General features: G+C 45.5%; 1 protein-coding gene across 2 annotated transcripts in view; it reads right to left on the reverse strand.

The window, feature by feature from the left end:
• Positions 1-17,487, reverse strand: part of MYO1C (myosin IC) — a 58,885-nt gene that overhangs the window by 3,333 nt on the left and 38,065 nt on the right. For both annotated transcript variants that reach the window (XM_055716656.1, XM_027806242.2), the window contains exons 4-31: positions 16,425-16,623; positions 15,431-15,511; positions 14,506-14,685; positions 14,204-14,302; positions 13,836-13,949; positions 13,255-13,326; positions 12,847-12,966; positions 12,530-12,612; positions 11,707-11,812; positions 11,237-11,317; positions 10,750-10,841; positions 9,630-9,724; positions 9,354-9,400; positions 8,993-9,073; positions 8,708-8,813; positions 8,056-8,173; positions 7,751-7,864; positions 7,493-7,569; positions 7,256-7,324; positions 6,781-6,865; positions 6,421-6,580; positions 5,573-5,656; positions 3,844-3,937; positions 3,682-3,737; positions 3,049-3,184; positions 1,422-1,492; positions 891-988; positions 514-613 (exon numbers count right to left, since the gene is read on the reverse strand). In XM_055716656.1, coding sequence (XP_055572631.1) covers positions 514-613; positions 891-988; positions 1,422-1,492; positions 3,049-3,184; positions 3,682-3,737; positions 3,844-3,937; positions 5,573-5,656; positions 6,421-6,580; positions 6,781-6,865; positions 7,256-7,324; positions 7,493-7,569; positions 7,751-7,864; positions 8,056-8,173; positions 8,708-8,813; positions 8,993-9,073; positions 9,354-9,400; positions 9,630-9,724; positions 10,750-10,841; positions 11,237-11,317; positions 11,707-11,812; positions 12,530-12,612; positions 12,847-12,966; positions 13,255-13,326; positions 13,836-13,949; positions 14,204-14,302; positions 14,506-14,685; positions 15,431-15,511; positions 16,425-16,623 — 2,818 coding nt within the window. The remainder of the gene's footprint in view (positions 1-513; positions 614-890; positions 989-1,421; positions 1,493-3,048; positions 3,185-3,681; positions 3,738-3,843; positions 3,938-5,572; positions 5,657-6,420; positions 6,581-6,780; positions 6,866-7,255; positions 7,325-7,492; positions 7,570-7,750; positions 7,865-8,055; positions 8,174-8,707; positions 8,814-8,992; positions 9,074-9,353; positions 9,401-9,629; positions 9,725-10,749; positions 10,842-11,236; positions 11,318-11,706; positions 11,813-12,529; positions 12,613-12,846; positions 12,967-13,254; positions 13,327-13,835; positions 13,950-14,203; positions 14,303-14,505; positions 14,686-15,430; positions 15,512-16,424; positions 16,624-17,487) is intronic.

Here is a 17,487-nt window from a genome sequence, read left to right on the forward strand (position 1 = left end):
GAGTGGAAACGCTGGCTGTTGTGAGGCTACTCAGCCTGCAGTGGGACTGGGGAGCTCGTTCTTGTAGGCCGAGTACGTTTGGGATTTATTTCTGAGTAACTTCTAATCTGACCGTGCATAAATCACTAGGCCTGACTAGCGGGAAGACTACAAACAATCTGAGAAGGGAAAAGGATTTTTTTTCGCTTCGCTTCCTGTGTTTTTAAATGTCTTTCTACAACTTGATTTGCAGCAGAGTTTAGCATTAAAGCCTGAATCTTGGGGAGGAAAACAGAAGTGATTGATAGGACAATCACTTGATGAGTTTGAGTAAGCCCGGCAGTCTCCGGGGAGCGCAGGAGGAGTGCAGTGCACAGCTCCAGCTGGGGGAAAGGCTGGCAGACCAAGGGCCGTGCGTTCAGCGAGAACGTTGCGTGGCACGTGTCCGTCTCGGCAAGGAGGGCTTCGTGCCAGCCTCTGGGTTGGAGCCCGCAGGACGCAAAGTGCCCCTTCTCCCCCCCAGCCTGTACTCACCACTGTTAGATGGCCATTCTTGGCTTTGGCTATAAGCAGTTCTGATCCCGATATAAAGTCAATGATGCCTTCTTTGCCTTGCCCGACTGTAAATTTTATGCTGTGAAGAAGAGGTAAGAACAGATTTGATGAGTGTTTGTGACTTCTCCGCTAGCTTAGTTTTACCCTTTTCCCATCTTAAGTGGCTGCTTTATATTGCTCCTGAGCTGCAATAGGTCTGCTCCTTCAAGGACACGGAGCCTCAGTTAAGGTGTATTAGGTGCGCTGATGACGTGTAGGCGTGTTTCTGTAGCCCTTTAACGCTGGAGCAGAGCTCCCTTCGGAACCAGCACAGGAGAACCAAGGCAGCTGCTGGGAGGGGCTTCGGCTTCGCTCACCTGCCCTGGTTGATGTTGATGTTGTTGACCTTGTCCGCCTGCATGGCCGTTTTCGTTAGCGTCTCGATCACGTGGTCACTTTGAAGTACAACATCTCCCTGGGAGGAAAGAGACAATGGGTTACGATCCTGGTTTTGTGGTATCGGTATACCAAAATGATTATGTTGTAATTAACGGAGGCAGAACTATCCCTGTAGGTTAGCGTGGAAAAACACGCCAGGCTCGGTGGCTATCTGTGGGGCTTCTGTTGTGGGTAACACTGCACCTAGGGCAGTTAATTTTTTTTTACAAGTAATTAGTAACGGGGGCAAGGGATGGCACCAGTCCTGTTGGTGAACGTGTCACTGGTGAACCACAGCTGTGAGCACGAGGAAAGAGAAGTGAAATGCTACTTGGAGCTGGTACGAAGTTACAGTTACATGCACGTCACCGTGTGCGCCCCTCCCCGCCCCCCAGCTGGATCTTCTGCTCTTTGTGGCTTTAGAACTTTTTCTAGAGGTGGTTGGAGAAATGACGGCTGAGTCCCGCTACCTTCTGTTTGTTATCCTCGCAGTGCACGTGCAGCACAAACAAGTTATCGCTCAGGCTGCTGACGGAGATGCCTGCAACAGAGAAGGGCCATTTGACACCCAGCACAGCACCTCTGGCGTTCTCCCATGTGGTTCAGAACCTCTCCCAGGAACGCAGCAGCTGTTGTTCCCACACTGAGACACCCAACAGCTGAGAAGCTGCACCGAAGCTCTGTGCTAACATCTTGGCAGAGAGGCTGAAGAAGCTGCAAGGTGACAGTTGGCTTAAACTGTGCTCTTTAAGATGGGAAAGAAACTTCCAGATGCACTGGTCCATCAGGAGTAGGGAGAATGCCTGGGTTTGACTCTGTGACCGTTGGTACAAGAGCTACTTTGGCCAGTTAAGGGACCTATGACTGAAACTTTTTCAGCCCCCACTGGACAGACCCTTTGTCCTGGCCCCGCAGGTGTGTGAGCGGTGCAGTTACTGGGGTGCTAAGGAGGAGAGGGACAACGGGAACAACGTGGTCACTTGTCTTTCCTCAGCCACTGCCACCGTTGGCTAAGAAAGGCCAGAGCTGCTGTAGGAACTTGGCTCCAGAAAACTGGTTTTGGTGGGAGTACCTTGTGTGCCCTGCAGGCTTGGGGCAGCCTGACCCGCTCCCCACTTGCTGGTGTTACTGGTCCTTGCGGATCCTGCCCTCAGCTGCCCTCAGGTTCTCATTATGCTGCACTGTGACCGACTCGGGCTCCGAATACAGCGTTGCCGTACAGTAAGCAGGAGGCTGAGCCTCCGCCATGAGTTGCTTATGTTTGCTAAACGGAAAAAAAAAAAAAATCCTCTCCCTTGGGTAGGTGGGCAGGGACTAGTTAAGGAACACTGTGCTGTCTCAGGAGCGGCTGTTTCTTCATAGTTTATTTTTGGACTTTGTTTAATATCTTGGCGCACGGTACAAACTGGATGAGCTCTTTAAATTGAGCCAGCCCAGCCCTAGCGGAGATGAACGTACATCTCTGCCCTAACAGCGTCTTAGGGGAGTCACAGAACCTCAAATTAGTGTTGCCCTTGGAAACCACTTCAAATGGTGACAGTTACGAATGCAGTAGATGGTTGCATCAGGCTAATATTGAAATGACGAGCATCAAAATTAGCTGTAACGAGGAACTGTAGCTGAGCTGGGGGCTGGAACAGAGGGGTTTCAGACAAAGCCGGGTAATGACTACAATGCACCAGATGGGCTCAGCGGTTCTCTCTCAACCTCTCTCTCTTTCACCAAGTTCCCCCCCTAAAAGGATCAAGTCCTGGTCAAATAAGTAGAGGCCTGAAAGCCATAGCAGCGTCCCAGGCAGCTGCTGCGTAATAGTGGTGCAACTCCCCTGCGGAGCTGAGATGTGCACCTGGGAGATGACTTGGGAAGGGGCTTAGGGGAGATGAATTGAGTAATTCTTGTGACATTTTATTTTAGAGTTTAATTTTAGAAAAACTCCGTTTCAAGATACTACTGACTTAAAATGCTTGTCAGGGTCCGACAATTCCATTCTTGTCCAGGACAAATTGGTTATCGTGTTATTACTTATTTTAACTGTCGCCAAGGTGACAGCTGGCCTCAGTCGCTTGAGCCAAGCCCCATTTATGGAACCGTTCCTACCTGTCAGATTGCCATAGTCGATCCGTTGTTTGATTTTGGATTCTTCAACTATGACGACTGCGTTTTGGGTGAGGAGCAGCTGCCGTGCTCTCGCTTTGTATCCTTTCCGGTCGTACTTGATCACAGGAACTGCATACTGAAATAAGTGTTAACAGTGCTAAAAATGCAACTTGTTCAATTGTCAGCTACCTTCCCTCTAGCCCAGAGAGCTTGCAGGAGGCGCTGACCAGTGCCTGGTAGACTGGGAATACAGACAGTCCCTTAGAGTCCTGTTCTTAGTTCTGCCACAGACTTCCTTGTTGACCTAGAGGAGTTTGGAACGGTAACTTAATGACTACAGCTGTCTGACTGTGGGTTTGAAAAATCCGGATTTGGTTTCAGTCTGTCAGATTTTTCCTTTCCAGCCGTGCCAGCTGCAACCCTTTCAGTTCTTAACTGACGTAGTTAAACTTGCCCAAATCTCCAAACCATATTACTGAGCCATCAGCTCTCTTTCCCATAGACTATTTTCTAAGGTGTTACAAGATTTTAATACAATGTAAAATTCTTGCTGTATTTTCTTCAGAAATCTAATCTGATACTCTGCTGAATAACTGCAGAAGCTTAACAAAAGTATTAGGACACATATCTCACCTTAATGGCTTCATTTTCTAAAGCCTGAAGGACTTTAGCATTTATCTCTTCATTGCCTATATTAAAATCAAAGAGGTGGGGGTCAGAAAGAAATTTCTAGCAAGAAAAGTAGATTGATCTCCCCCATCCTTCTTGTTGTTGAACTTTGCAACGCCTACTCACCGAGTCGAGTGTTGATGAAGAGCCTGGGAACACTCTGAGGGTAATTGTCTTTTTTACCCTTAAAAATCTCACTGGCAATTACTTTTTGTTCCAACTGCAAGGACAAAAGATGTATTCTTGCTTAGTATAAAATTCCTCCTTGATAAAGATAAATTTGTCTTAAAGAGATGTTCCCTTTTTGGTTTTTTAGCAGCATGTAGTTCTGACCTCCTGAATCATACTAGTCACAAAATCACACCAAATGTTCCATACCTCCCCGACCTTTTCAACAGCTACCCTCCCCTTAGGGGCAGGAAACTTTTCTTACTTTCTCTTTCCCTCAAAAGTACGTATTGTATTTCCTGTTTGAAGTTAGCTGGACGTGACATCTATTCTCCGGATTTTGGTAATGCTGGTGTTTAAAAAGTCTCAGAATTCTCCCACTGCAGAGTTTCTCTTAAGGAGGAAGAGGTTAAGCTAAACCTGTTCTACCCCGTATGGCTTTTTTCATGTTTCAGGTCATTTCCCCCCACCCCTGAAGCCTTTCAGCGAGTCAGCATCTTTGCTTGAAGTACTGACAGCAGAGCAGCGTCCTTAGTAGCACCACGTAACACGTTCATTACGGTGCTCTGATCTAGTCAGTACTCTCTACCTTATCCTCTGAGAAAGAGCAGTACAACTGAGTTAGCCCGGGGATTCCCTGGTGAGTTGACCGGTCACCGTAAACCTTCGGTCCCTTTCCCAGCGGTGGGACTCCAGGATCGAGGCACCCCGCACTGTGAGCATGACCCTTGCTCAGCTCCCAGCCCGAGCTCCCGGGGAGTCGGAACAAACCAGCGAACAAGGAACCAGGGCAAATGCATGTTACGGGTGCTGTTGCACGGCGTGGAGTGCCTGGGATCATTTACAGGTAAAAATGTGGGTGAAAGTTACTAGTTTTGAGTGAGCGTCCACCTCCCGCTCCGTGCTGGCTGGCATTAATCCTCTGTCCTTAATCACAGGCTCAGCCACTAACTAATCTACAGCATTTCGTTCCGTGTGCTTAATACTTTGCAGGTCTTCATAAGCGATATGATTTACTACGCAAAAAAAAAAAAGCTTAATGGCAACTATTACTATCATGTCCTAACAGTTACATCTAAATTGTTTAATGTATGTTTCTGATTATGTCTCTTTACTGAGCCTTTTTTTTTTTAGTAGAAACCAAATACCCTCTCCCTACCTTTCCATGACTAAGTTGAGCCAAATATTAGTATCATTTTTATTCTTTTTAGCTAGGAACAGCAACTATTAATGTATCTCCTCTGAAAAATGGCTGGGCTTGTGTCTGCTGCATTCTCACTCTCTGCTTTCTGTGGCACAACCAGAACGACGCAGCGGCTTACGTTTCTATCTTCCATGGGAAGAATAATGGGGCCTTTTAGTATAGAAATTACACAGGGGTGTGGATATGCAGTGCTGTTTACATAGTACGTACTGAAATATGTATAAAATTGTTTTTCTTTTATGCACGTTGTAGCCTTCTAGCTTTTTGTCTCTGACCTACATCACCACCATGTTCTTGTGTGGCTTTTTAACTACCCACTGAAGAATTCAGTGATTCAAAAGTTCTTCCACTGCTGCTGCAACTCCCTCTGTAGTAGCACCCTTTTCCCTCCCCTCCCTCATTCCTTACACTAAATAATGCTGCAAACCCCCTCCTGTTCGTGGGAACCTCAGCGCAGTTTGTGACCATGGAGGTGGCTCGTACCTGCTGCTTCCACTCCGGGCTGATTCTCTTGCAGTAGGTCCAGACCATGTTCTGCATACACAGCTGGCGCAGGAGCTGGGACGCCTGATGAAGAAATCACACAGTAAATAAAAGTAGCTCAAACTGGCTGACAAACCAATGCAAACAGCAAAGACAGGTAAGAAGCGACTGCAGAAAATGCATGGCTGAACTAAAGTACTGTTTCATTACTGAGAGTTGCTTTTAAAGTTAAACTTCCTATTCCTTATTTTCCACCTCTCCAAGAGAGTTTGCACTGCAACATTCTCCAGCTGCTTTAGAAGGGAGAATGAATACCAGGAGCACTCTGCTTGCTGCTGCCATGCCCTTTCTTGCTTCCAGCTGTACCTGCAATCCAAACACACCTGGATCTTTGGAGAATGTAACCGGCACTTTCTGCAGTATTTTGCTTTGATCAGATAAACCCCCCCACTTCTGCCATATGCAGAACAATAATGGCAATAGAGGAAGCTTAATATGTCCTTCACAGGCAACCACATTGCGCTGCAGCCAATTTAACTGGCCAGAGGGAACTTAATTTGTTTAGAGAAAAAGGGAAGAAAGTTTCAGAAATGGATGAAAAAAAACCAGGAGAAAACTGTGTTGCAACAGCACCATGCTTGCAAGAACGTTCAATGCTATAGCACTAATAACTTTGCAGATCATAATTACACCCACGTGATGATGTTTGGATTAATTCTACTACTAGAGATGCTAACACAGCGTGGAACCTGAGCGAGAACCTGGTCTGTTCTTGCTCTGAAAGCCTTTGGTGGCCTGTGGCCTCCATCCTGCAGGCCCCTTGCCAGCCCTGGCACAGGTGTGCCTACCTCGCAGAGCGACGGAGGAGGAGTTGGCCAGGATTTGTCCAAAACATTTTTTGGTAGATTACGCTTGAGGTTCATCAGGAAGGAGAAACGGATGTAATCAAGGAAATACTCATTCTCTGGGCAGCGAGGGTGGTTCCGGTAAATAAAACCTTTAATGAATCTGAAGAAGAAGAAAATTTTATTAGAAAAGTGATCAGAACTAGTGATTGTTAGAGGTCTCTTCCAATCCAACCCTTTTCTGGGCTTTATTTAATAGCTGTAATTTATCTTAAAAAGCCCAATGCTGAAGTGACAAGAACGTTTAATCTCATTGTTAAAAAATAAGCACCCATTTGATGACTTGGGTTATGCTTTACGCACCTTCTGATAGTCTCCACTGCCCACTTCTTCTTGGCAGCTTTTCGGCGTCCCAAAGTTCCCCGCCACCAGGACTGGATGGCTATTGCTAAAAATAATACAAAAGATTTTGCACTAGGTGAGCTCATTCGTACCTACAGCGACTCCACACAGCACTGGCACCGGCAAGTGCTCTGGAAATAAACAGCCTCCAAGGTGGCACAGGGGAAGAATATAATAATATAAATATGATACAAAGTGTAAACGTTAATAAAAAGCAGCAGCAGCTGGGGGCTGCTGGGTGAACATGAGTTAAGTCTGCTCCTGCTCGGGAGTCTTGCAGAGTAAAGGTGGAAGGGCTGGGTACCACACCATCGCCTTCCCTTCCCCTTCCAGCAAGGCTCTGGCAATCTTCCTTCTTGCACATCAAACTCAAGTCACCTCTGACAACAACAGCCACTTCCACGCACGCAGCTGCCCAGCTTCCTCTCTCTCATACCTGAGTGTTTCATGTGCAGGAATTTCTTTCGACGGTAGAAACCTCTCCACGTGGCCTGCATTTTTGTTGCTGAAAGGGCAAGAAAAACAGCAGTTTGAAATTGTGACCAAGCAGATTTTGGTATAAAAAGGCTTAGTGTTTTAAAAAATCTCTCCCCAAACAAACAGGAAAAAAAAAAAAAAAATCAGAAATCAGACAGCTAACTGCCCATGGAGTACTGCAGTGTGTGTGACTCACCCAGACTCTGCTTCCTCACTTCCAGAGCATCCTCTGTTGCAAACAAGGTCTTGGGAAAGCGGATAAAAATCTTTGTTCTAGAAATAGAAATGTAGAATTATGTTTAACATGCCAGAGAAATTTGTTTCCTGCCCTTAGCATCCCCTGTGGGATCTCTAATCTTTTCCTCACCCATTAGATAGAGAAGCCTTATTTAAAAGCAGTGGCATGGACGTCCAATGATTCATAATCTCAAATTAAGAAAAGAGCAGAACTAACCGTCCCATTTTGTATTCTTCCTGTTTGTAGCCAAGATGCTTCACCAGCACAGCCACCCCATCGTGGGGCCGCCCATCCCACGTAGGCCATGTTTCTGGACAAAGTGATTTGTATCTGAAAATTGACAGCAGAAGAAAGCATAGGGAGAGAAGCACCATCCATACAGGGTGATGGGAAGGGAGAGAGGCCATGCTTCTCGCTCAGGCAAGAAAATAAAGTCTTCCAGGTGTCAGGGCTGTCACTTGGCTGTTCAGAACAGCTCAACAGCTGTGAGATAGGGAGCAGCAGGGAGAGAGAAGCCCTACCTTTGCAGGAAAACTTCATATTTTCTTCGATATGCAAAGCCAGCTCTGCGCACTCTGAGGTTCTCCATCAATCCCAGGTATTTCACTTGATGTCGGATTAGAACTTCATCGAACCGATCTTGAGAGAGCATGAAAATAGAGAAACATAATCAACGTATAGCTGTCCCTTCATCTGGAGTAGGGGAACGTTCCATTCTTGGTTGTGTCTTACACAATTATCTTTAACCTCTAACCTCTCCTTGCGGTGCAAGTCCCACAAAACTTTGTCTCCTGTCGTCCCATATCCCCCCGCTCCCCCCCCCCCCCTTTTAATATACATTTATATTTATTTCCAAAACAAAGTTCTCCTTTAGGATGTTCTATGCATACAGGAGGAAGAAATGAGGGAGAATAAAGGTCATTAAGATAAAGTTATGTAGGGTAGTAATTCTTCACTTTAAACATGACCCTGCTCCACCCAAGACCAGTGCTCCCATTTTGATTCCTGGCTGCTGGTACTGCCACCCCCTCCCTACAAGCAGCTCTGACACAGACCCAACATGAAAAAATCTTGCAGGGCTTCCTCATTTGAGCTCCTTTCTGTGCCTCATGACTGGCAGAGAGGCCTATATATAGCTGTCATAGGAAAAAGGAAGAGTCACCAGGGTCATACCAGCCTGTTTAGCATCGTTAGGTTTAATGCAGCGAATGTAGGATGGTTCTTTGGACATCAGGATTTCCATGAGTTTGGAGAGGCTGTTTTTAAACTGAGTTGCTGCCTAGGAGAAAAGAAAGAAAACTATGTAAAAAGCAATGACTTACAGCTAGTACTTGTGGCTGCAGAGCAAACCTCAGCCTCCCGGCTTTAAATGTAAGAGGTTTGCACTCAGATTACCCTGTTAGACAGGACATGTCTTTTTAAAAGAGGGAATAGCCACGTTTCAGCTCATGTTCTTACCGTTTCAGGTCTCTTTTTGTCTGTCAGCTCTGTCCTGTCAAAACACTGATTTATGATGGGATTCTCAGAGTTGCACATGGTCTGCAGAGAGAGACGTTTTCAGAGATAAAGTACAGAGTAGCCTTCAGAGAACTATCAAAGAAACATGGGACAAAACTGTTTGCATTTTTTGTTTCGGTTTGCTTTTTAGTAATAAAATGAACTTTGGGCACCTCAGTTTGTCTTTTCATAGTGCAGCCCTACGGCCACACAGTTTCCAAGCGGAGTCTATCTAGAAGAATCTTTCCCCTTAGGTGCCCCTCATGTTAAACCAAACTCCTCATTCTGCTGAGTATTGGAAATGTCCTCTATCCACACTCACCTCCTTCAAGTTCCGAAAGAGAAGGTCATTGTTTTTATCTAGAAAACCTAGAAGAAGAAAAAGAAACCACTCAGGCTGCCACTGCTGTTCCACAGGAACTGCACAACAAGGCAGAAATTTGAGATGGGAAATTAATCTGGTTAATCAAGTGAGGTGTGGATATATTCCATGCCCAGATTTTTCTTTACTGTATGGTGAAACTGGTTTAATTGAAAGGGCAGAGTACGGGAGGAGGAGAAAAGAGTGAGAGAGAGCAGAGATGATGCACACACTTACCTGCAACGCTGTAGGTGACCTCTCCAGCATAGTGCAAAAGCCGAAACTCCTCCCGCCCTAGTGACTTGCGAGTCTTTTGGTCAGCAAGTTTGTGCCTGGTAAGAAAGCAAAGAAGCTTCATGGGAAACACGTCTGTTTCACTGGGGGGATCCACTTCAAAAAGCACAACGGCATTTGATCCCAGAGTGGGACTATGTGAACAGAGAATGGGGAGGGAATACATCAGACTTGCTGATTTTCAAGACCAGAAGTAAATAGGAGAGCTCTCAACCAGCAAATCATAACAATGTCATAAAATGTATTCGTCTTCATTTCAAATGGGAAAACTTTCAGCTTCCCGGCGAGGTTGCGGGGTGGTTCTGCGTACACATGAAATTATAGAGTAGAGGCAGCAGGCTGGCATACACATGAGGTGCTGTACAGATCCTCATCTGAGCACAAGCAGAACATTCAGTAAGAATAAAAAGACACGTGGAGCTCTGAAACTGAAGTAAACAATCCGAAAGGTGAAATGTGGAATTGACACCGACTGAACTGGCATGGTGGCCATGTGGATAGGCTGCTAAAGTCAGAGGAGGACACCGATATCCTTGGGGAAGCAAATAGGTGAGTTAGTGCAATATAAACCTCTCCATTTCAAAAGCACTAACACTGCTTGAATCATTGTAATGCATATACACCTCTGAATGCTGGTTTTACCAGTAAAATTCTGCTCCATGTTCGTTATTCCTAGACCTGACTTGAGTTTTCAGTGCTGGGGAACGATCTGGCCTAATACTCCAAACCAGAGAGTCTGTCACACCTGAAGTATTGGGCCAGATCTTGGAAGAGGCAAGAAGCTGCAAGCCTGCAAATTCCTTGGACATAGCAGCAGTAGGATGCCAGGAAGAGCTCGGTGAAGAGGCAAGTCAGTAACAAGAGTTTTGTTGCTCCGGTTGTATCTAATTAATCTCTTTGCAAAAGAAAAACCAATCTTCTTATGTGGGACCCAGGATACCTTGGACACTACTGTTACACAGACCATGAGTTCTCATGTCACCTGGGGGTAATTCCAGCTCTGGGCTCTACCCCACACTTGGATCCTACCAGTATAACTGCTCTCAGCCTTGGGAGCACTCACGTGAGAAAATGAGGGTGGTTCTTCACAGTTTCCTCAAGTTTCTCCAAGAACGTTGTATCTGTGGCATCCCCAGGTCTCAGACATTCTTCATCCTACAAACACACGCACTGTGGTATTGATTTCCTTAGGTGCTTGCCAGCGCGCCGGCCAGCTCCAACTCTGTCTGCCTGAAATGCTGCCCCACTCTGACCCTTTGGCCTTCGACAGGTAGGCCAGCTCCTTCTTCAACAAATGAAGAACTGTTGAGCTGGAAAGGAAAACATTTTCCTCCTTCCAGACTGCCTGGATTGGGAGCATCTTTCCCCGAGAGCAAACAGTGGTGATACAGTACGACTTCTAATGGTGTCACTGTTCAGTGTATCACTGCTCTTCCCGCCTGCTCAAACACCCCTTAACGTAAGCTTAAACATTTTTTTTATATGTTCTTCCCCTAGCTTTCCCCTACGCTGCCCCAAATTTTTCATTTAAAAAGGTATTGTCAACTCACCAAAATAGAAATGATGCCTTTGAATTTCTCTTCCACCAAATCACAAATTATTTTGTTATTGAAATACTGAACTGGTTCCCACTACAAAGACAAGAAATCACACTTGGGTGAAACCAATTCAAGACTGGAAAAACACATGAAAATTTCAGAACATTTCAGACAGCACCACACTTGAATAATCTTTCTGTCAAATTTGAAACAAAGCTTTTTCACTCATCAAACTTTTTTTCCTAATGTGCCTTTTAAAAAGCATTTTTTTGTTGTTTTTATCAGAGTAAAAGATTAAAATGGCATTACTCACTTCTAGCTATATCACACAGAGTTACCAAAGTGTTTCAAAAAGAAAGGAAAAAGGGAAGTACTTTAATTCATTTACTTTGGAGGCCATTATTAGCAGCCTCTTTTCTAATCTCTCCTCTGGCTGCAGGAGGTGCTACAAAGGAAAGAGTAGAAAAGATATTGGCTCTTACCGCTATGCCTTCTGACTCGTATTCCTCTTGTTCCGACTTTAATGTGAGCTCTATGAAGAGCTGCTGCAATTTTTCATTACAATAATTAATACAAAATTGCTCAAAGCTGCAAACAAAAATCAGAAGAATAATCACTAACACTGTACCACAGTAAAAGAAGCTATCATCAGTGGGCAGCAGCATGAGTATAGCTCTGTGTAAATCAAGAGAAATAGAAGAGATTTTGTGAAACATTTATTTACTGACTGTTTAAATTTAGTAAGTTAATTATTTAGAGAATACCATTAAAGAATTCCAGAAGGATGGGGGAAAAAGGACATGAGGGATGGAACACACACAGAGGAACACAAAAAATTCTAAGAAGTGGCAAATGATACTGCACATTTGAGTCTCAGTTCACTGCTGTCTGCCAGAGCGCGGTTCCAGGCTCTGCCATAGTCCCATATGCTCTTTTCTAGCTGCGTTTCCCTGTTCACACCACCATGGAAGGATGCCACAACAGCCAGCACTGTGCCGGAGAGCTGGGCAAAGGCAGAGCTGAAGGTATCCATGAACATGCCCCAACAATGCAACGGTCTCTTTAAAATACCAGGAACACTGACAGCTGGAAATGCTAAGTATTAGCTGGATGCTCCAAGCATTAAAAGCCCTGTGATTATCAGTTATTCAACTGATTTCCTGAAGTTTAAATGTCATCTCTTTCTCTCTTGACTAAGAGAACCAGAGATGGAATGGTGTCTTATTTCACAACAGAGAAAATGCTATAATGAGTGAAGTCATGCAGAGTTTACTCAAAACTCAAGACACATTGATTGAAACAAACCTGTTGTGCTGGAAAACCTCAAATCCATAGATATCGAGCAATCCTAAAACCGTTGTACTTCTCCAGCCTGGAAACTCTCCTTCCTGCAATAGGGAAAAAAAAATATAATGTTGGTATGTGCTCACAGCTATGATCCATCACTGGATTATACCCATTTAGTTACAGCATGTACTCCTTACCCTCTTCTTAATGGGAAACGAATTCAATTAGAAATCACCGTACAGCACACAACTTACCATTTCTCTGCTTCACAGCTAAAAGACTTCAAATTTCCTTTCACGCTTGGTTGGATATTGACAAGCAGAAGGTTCATTTACCTTGTAAGCAAGAGACTTGTTAACCTTGTTCACCAGCCAGGAGAAAGTGCGTCCGTATACTGCCTTAGCAAGCGCATCCCTTGCGTAGGCCGCCTGCTCCAGGTTCAGAGGGCTGATAAGCTGCATGCAGAAGGAGAAAAAAAGCCATTCAGCAGCCACTCCACCAAGTGATTAACTTTCCCTAGCTCACTGTTAATAAGCAGCCACTCAGTGGCACCCCGTCTGGGCTCAGCTCGCACCACTTTCCCAGCCCTGCAGGCTGCAAATCAGCATTAGGCTGTGGGGGTCCTGCACCAACAGCTTCCTCTGACAAGTGAGAAGTATTTAGTTCTGGTAAGAGAGCCGATGGCGTGTCGTTAGCTTGATTTAATTCCACATACCTCCCAGATCCCCAGTTCATGTTCTTACCTCTTCCCCCTTTGCTATGATCTTCTTGTGGATCAATGCATCTCGAAGAACAGAGCCTTCGACTGCTAGAAGCTGCAAAGCAGTAGAATATTAGATTAATTTATGAAGCAGTAGGTTCGATTTATTACTAATGCTTCCTAAAAATCACAGTCCAGTGAAACAACCCTTCATTTCCCCATTCCCACTGCAAGACTTTTGCAGCATCTGTCCTTGCCTTTCCTGCTGCACACCACCTCCTTTCTGGCATGGATATGGCCTTGCTTGTTCTGGCACAAAGAACTGACTAAGCAAAGCCACAAGTGTGATTCTTTCTTTAAAACTCATATCTGGAATAGGTCTATTCCTATCCCACTGCCTGCAGGCGAAAACCCCAAGTCAGTGGTGGAGCAAGTGGTAAATACAGGAGTTGTCAATTAAAGGGGTTTGATGTTAATATTTGCATTTTATTTAGGTCAAATAAAATTAAATTTATGAGAACTCCTAAATCATATTCTAAAATTATACGATGGTATCAAGTTCAAAATAAGGAATCCCCTACAATTCATCTCTCCTGTAATGTCTCTCTAACCGGTGATACTCACCCTAGCCAGATATTTAATCTGATTCTCTGTAGTGACCTGAGCATTTCCTTGCTCATCAGCAGCAAACTGCACATTCCCCAGATGCAGAACACTAGCCACAATGCTCAGCAAATCCTAGGATGGAAGCAAGAGTCACAAATCAGGATGATGAAACGAATGCACAGTTAGAAGAGGCAGCAAGATTTTGGTGTTAATTAACATCTTAGAGAACATTTTGTTGTTGTTGTTGGGGGGGGGGGGGGCTCAGGATTTTTGCAGAGAACACATTCACTCTGAACGCTGCTTTTGGTCCAAAATAACATTAATGGAAGCAGAAAAATTCCTGAGGAGTAGGAAAATCAGCTGTGCTGTTAATAAACACATCGCACCTCCACCTCGTTGTCATTGAAGCTTATAATGGACAGGGCTCTTCGCACAATCTTCCAATCATTTTTGTCATTTATGGAACTGACCCTTGCGCAGTGACCCTACAAAGACACAGTTTGATATAAGTAAGTAAATAATTGTCAAATATCTATTACTCATGCTCAGTGCACTTCTGCATGTGTTTTTTATTGTAAGCAGTCATCTCAGCGTTATTTTTGAAGTGAGGGAAAGAAACTACAAAAGTCAACCAATCTATTGGTCCTATAATATAACAATATTCTAAGAGTTACTAGTTAACGCACACCTTTACTAAATAGTGATACTGTTGGGGGCTCTTCTCGAGGCCCAGCCTTCGCAGCAAGTCCTCTTCCCCTCCTTCTAGCAGCTGGTAGAAAATGTGGAAGTTCCTCTCTCCATGATTCTGGTGTACAACTCGGGATTTCTCCAGGAGGTAGTTCAAGATATGGCCCCCGACAGGAGCCCCCTAAATCAAACCAGATACAATGAAATAGTTCATCAACACAGAAAATATTTCTGCTTCTTGGTGGCCTATTCAAAGACAAACAGGATACAACATGATAGCCTACAAAAGACAGAAAATTATCTGCCATTTTGTATCACAATCTCTGTTTGAGCTAAAACATAGTGGCAATTGGAGTTTCGAAGCACATGCAAAAGGAGCTGTCAAGTGACAGTAAGATACCATTATACAGATCATGGCTGCAGCACGTACTGAATAGGATCCTGATGTGTGTAAAATTCCTCCTGAGAAGGCATCCAACACAAAGGAAAAGCAACACAACACTGAGCGTGGAGGGATTACAGACTGAGACGTTTGAACGACTGCAGTACGCCAAGCTACTCAGTTCTTGCACTATGTTCATCTTCAGAGCGTGGGGCAGTTTGGATCAGAATTGAAACAAACACTGTGCAAAGTTACACAGGACAGATACTATCTTCAGATCACAGCTGATTTATGTGGATTTAGTTTGGGAGTATCTGTTTGCATCCCCTAGAAATAGGATTTAATCTAGCTGTCTCCTTGTACAGAGAAATGAGGGAAGAAAAAAGAGAATGTACTATAAAATCCACCGGAACTAAACTTTGTTGCCACAGACTCTGTTTACAACAATGTCAGGAGAATGCAAAACAATTGCTCGATGCACACATCAGTACAAGAAAGCACAGGCAACAGAGGCCTGCTATGACTGGGACCAGTTTCAAGTTACCCTGTAATCAAACTGCACATCCATGTATTTCCCAAATCGGCTGGAGTTGTCATTACGAAGGGTTTTTGCATTTCCAAAGGCCTGAAACGGAAACGAACAGAGAGAAAGAAATATCAAATAAGATTATTTATAAACATTTTGGTGAAGCTGCCAGTTGTTCATTTACAGCCAGCAAAGCCTAGGTTTTTGCTTTTTGCAAAGGAAACGGATCGCTACCCAAATTCTAACGCTGATCTTTCTACCCTGCGTGAGCACTGCAGATGGAGCACGCCTCTGAAAACATTTCCACCCCCCCCAGCAAGCTTATTTTAATGCCAGTTCACTGCTGACAACGTATGTCACGTCTGCCAGTCTTTTCAAAGCTTACTCTTTCATCACAGCTATTTGCTTACAGTCACCTGCTGCTCTGCTCACAGCGGGCACCATCCTAACAGGTCTTGGCCTGCCAGGCTTTCCCCTCTCGCGGGGAGCACACCTCTCCTGGGCACGCAGCGTTTTTGGAGTCCAGAGCAGAAATATCGCAGGGAACCGCAAAGACAGCTCAGGGCTGGACACTAGAGGACACCACAGCACTAGAGAAGGCACCCAACAAATGCATTTATCAGAGGGCAACGCTGCCCACGGTGGATGCGCCCACTTCTGGCTTTGCAAACTTAACGCAGCGCACCAGAACTCTTCCCACGCCAAACACGTGCTTCCCGCTGCAGCCCGGCCACGCCAGAATTGCTGCTGGTGGACTGGAAAGGGCCCCGTGAGTTCAGCAGCAGGGGGCCGTTTCTTTGGCTTGGAAGCAGCCTGGGATTCCCCTGCGTGCAGCGCAATCCATCAGCCCACGTGTGGTGAACCAGTGTTCCCAGGACACGCTATCCGCCCTGCACAGACAGCTCAGGCGTGCCCAGCGGGGCCCGGCGGCCCCCGCCCTCTCAGGTGGAAAAAGCGAGCGCTGCCGGTATGACTCAACGTCAAGTTTCCGTGCTGCGGGCTCTAGAGTTACCTCCAGGACGGGATTGGATTGTAACAGGCGGTCCTTCACGGTTTCGACCTGCTGACTAGCTGGGCAGGTCACGGCGTAGTACTGCAGGATCTTCTTGGTAGCCTCCGTTTTGCCAGCCCCGCTCTCCCCAGAGATCAGAATACACTGATCCTTCCTCTCCGTGCGCAGGGAGCGATACGAATTGTCTGCAATCGCGTAGCTAAGGGACAACCATAACCAGGCATTAGTTTGTTTCCACAAGTGAAGGGCAGAGTCCTCAGCTAAGACTATCCCACTGTGTGACCTCCCAGCAGGGACAGCTCAAGAAGAGGTATGTGTCCATGGGCTGAGCAAGAGCGTATTGCTTCTGCACGCCGGCAACACAAGAGATTGCTGACATCTCTATACACATCTTAACCACTGAGCCAAGTTTCTGCAGGGTAATAACACAAATCTCTTAAATGCCTTTAAAAACCCCCTCTGACGAGAAGATCTTCTGTAGAAGACTAAATAGTGCAGATAAGCTTTTCTAAATATACATGTTCTCTTGACATCGGTCCCACAGGACAACAAAGCTTTACGTTCAGGAAACATCTTGTTTTCCATCGATCTTTATTCTAGCTTGTCTTTTAAGTGATGACACACTCAGAAGGTCACAACTGCACTTTGCTATCTGGGTGGCTCCTATAATATGGCTCCAGAATAGCCCAACCTCTCACAGCTTCTCTTGGATGGTAGGAAGAATTGGATAAGCCAACACAACCTAAAAAGCATCCTGCAGGGTATGTAAGCGACTGACCACCTTAGGCCAAACACTACCAGAACCCCAGACGGTTCCTCCTGCCTGCATACAGCCGGGGTTTGTTGCTGCTGGGCCTGGAACCCTGTTTCTTCCCTTGCTGCTTTTTCTTTCTCTTCAATTTTCCTCCCCACGACAGACCAGGCAGGATGCTACACGAAGGATCACATGCACTTTTACAACACCAGAGAGCAGGAGGATGAGCCTGACTACGGTGGCAACCGCTTACAGAGGGAGAGGAAAAGGACCGGGTAGGTGCAGTGGAAGAGGCAAGAGAGGAGCGTT

Source organism: Falco cherrug, chromosome 1, assembly GCF_023634085.1.
Source record: "Falco cherrug isolate bFalChe1 chromosome 1, bFalChe1.pri, whole genome shotgun sequence".
Lineage (NCBI taxonomy): Eukaryota > Metazoa > Chordata > Aves > Falconiformes > Falconidae > Falco > Falco cherrug.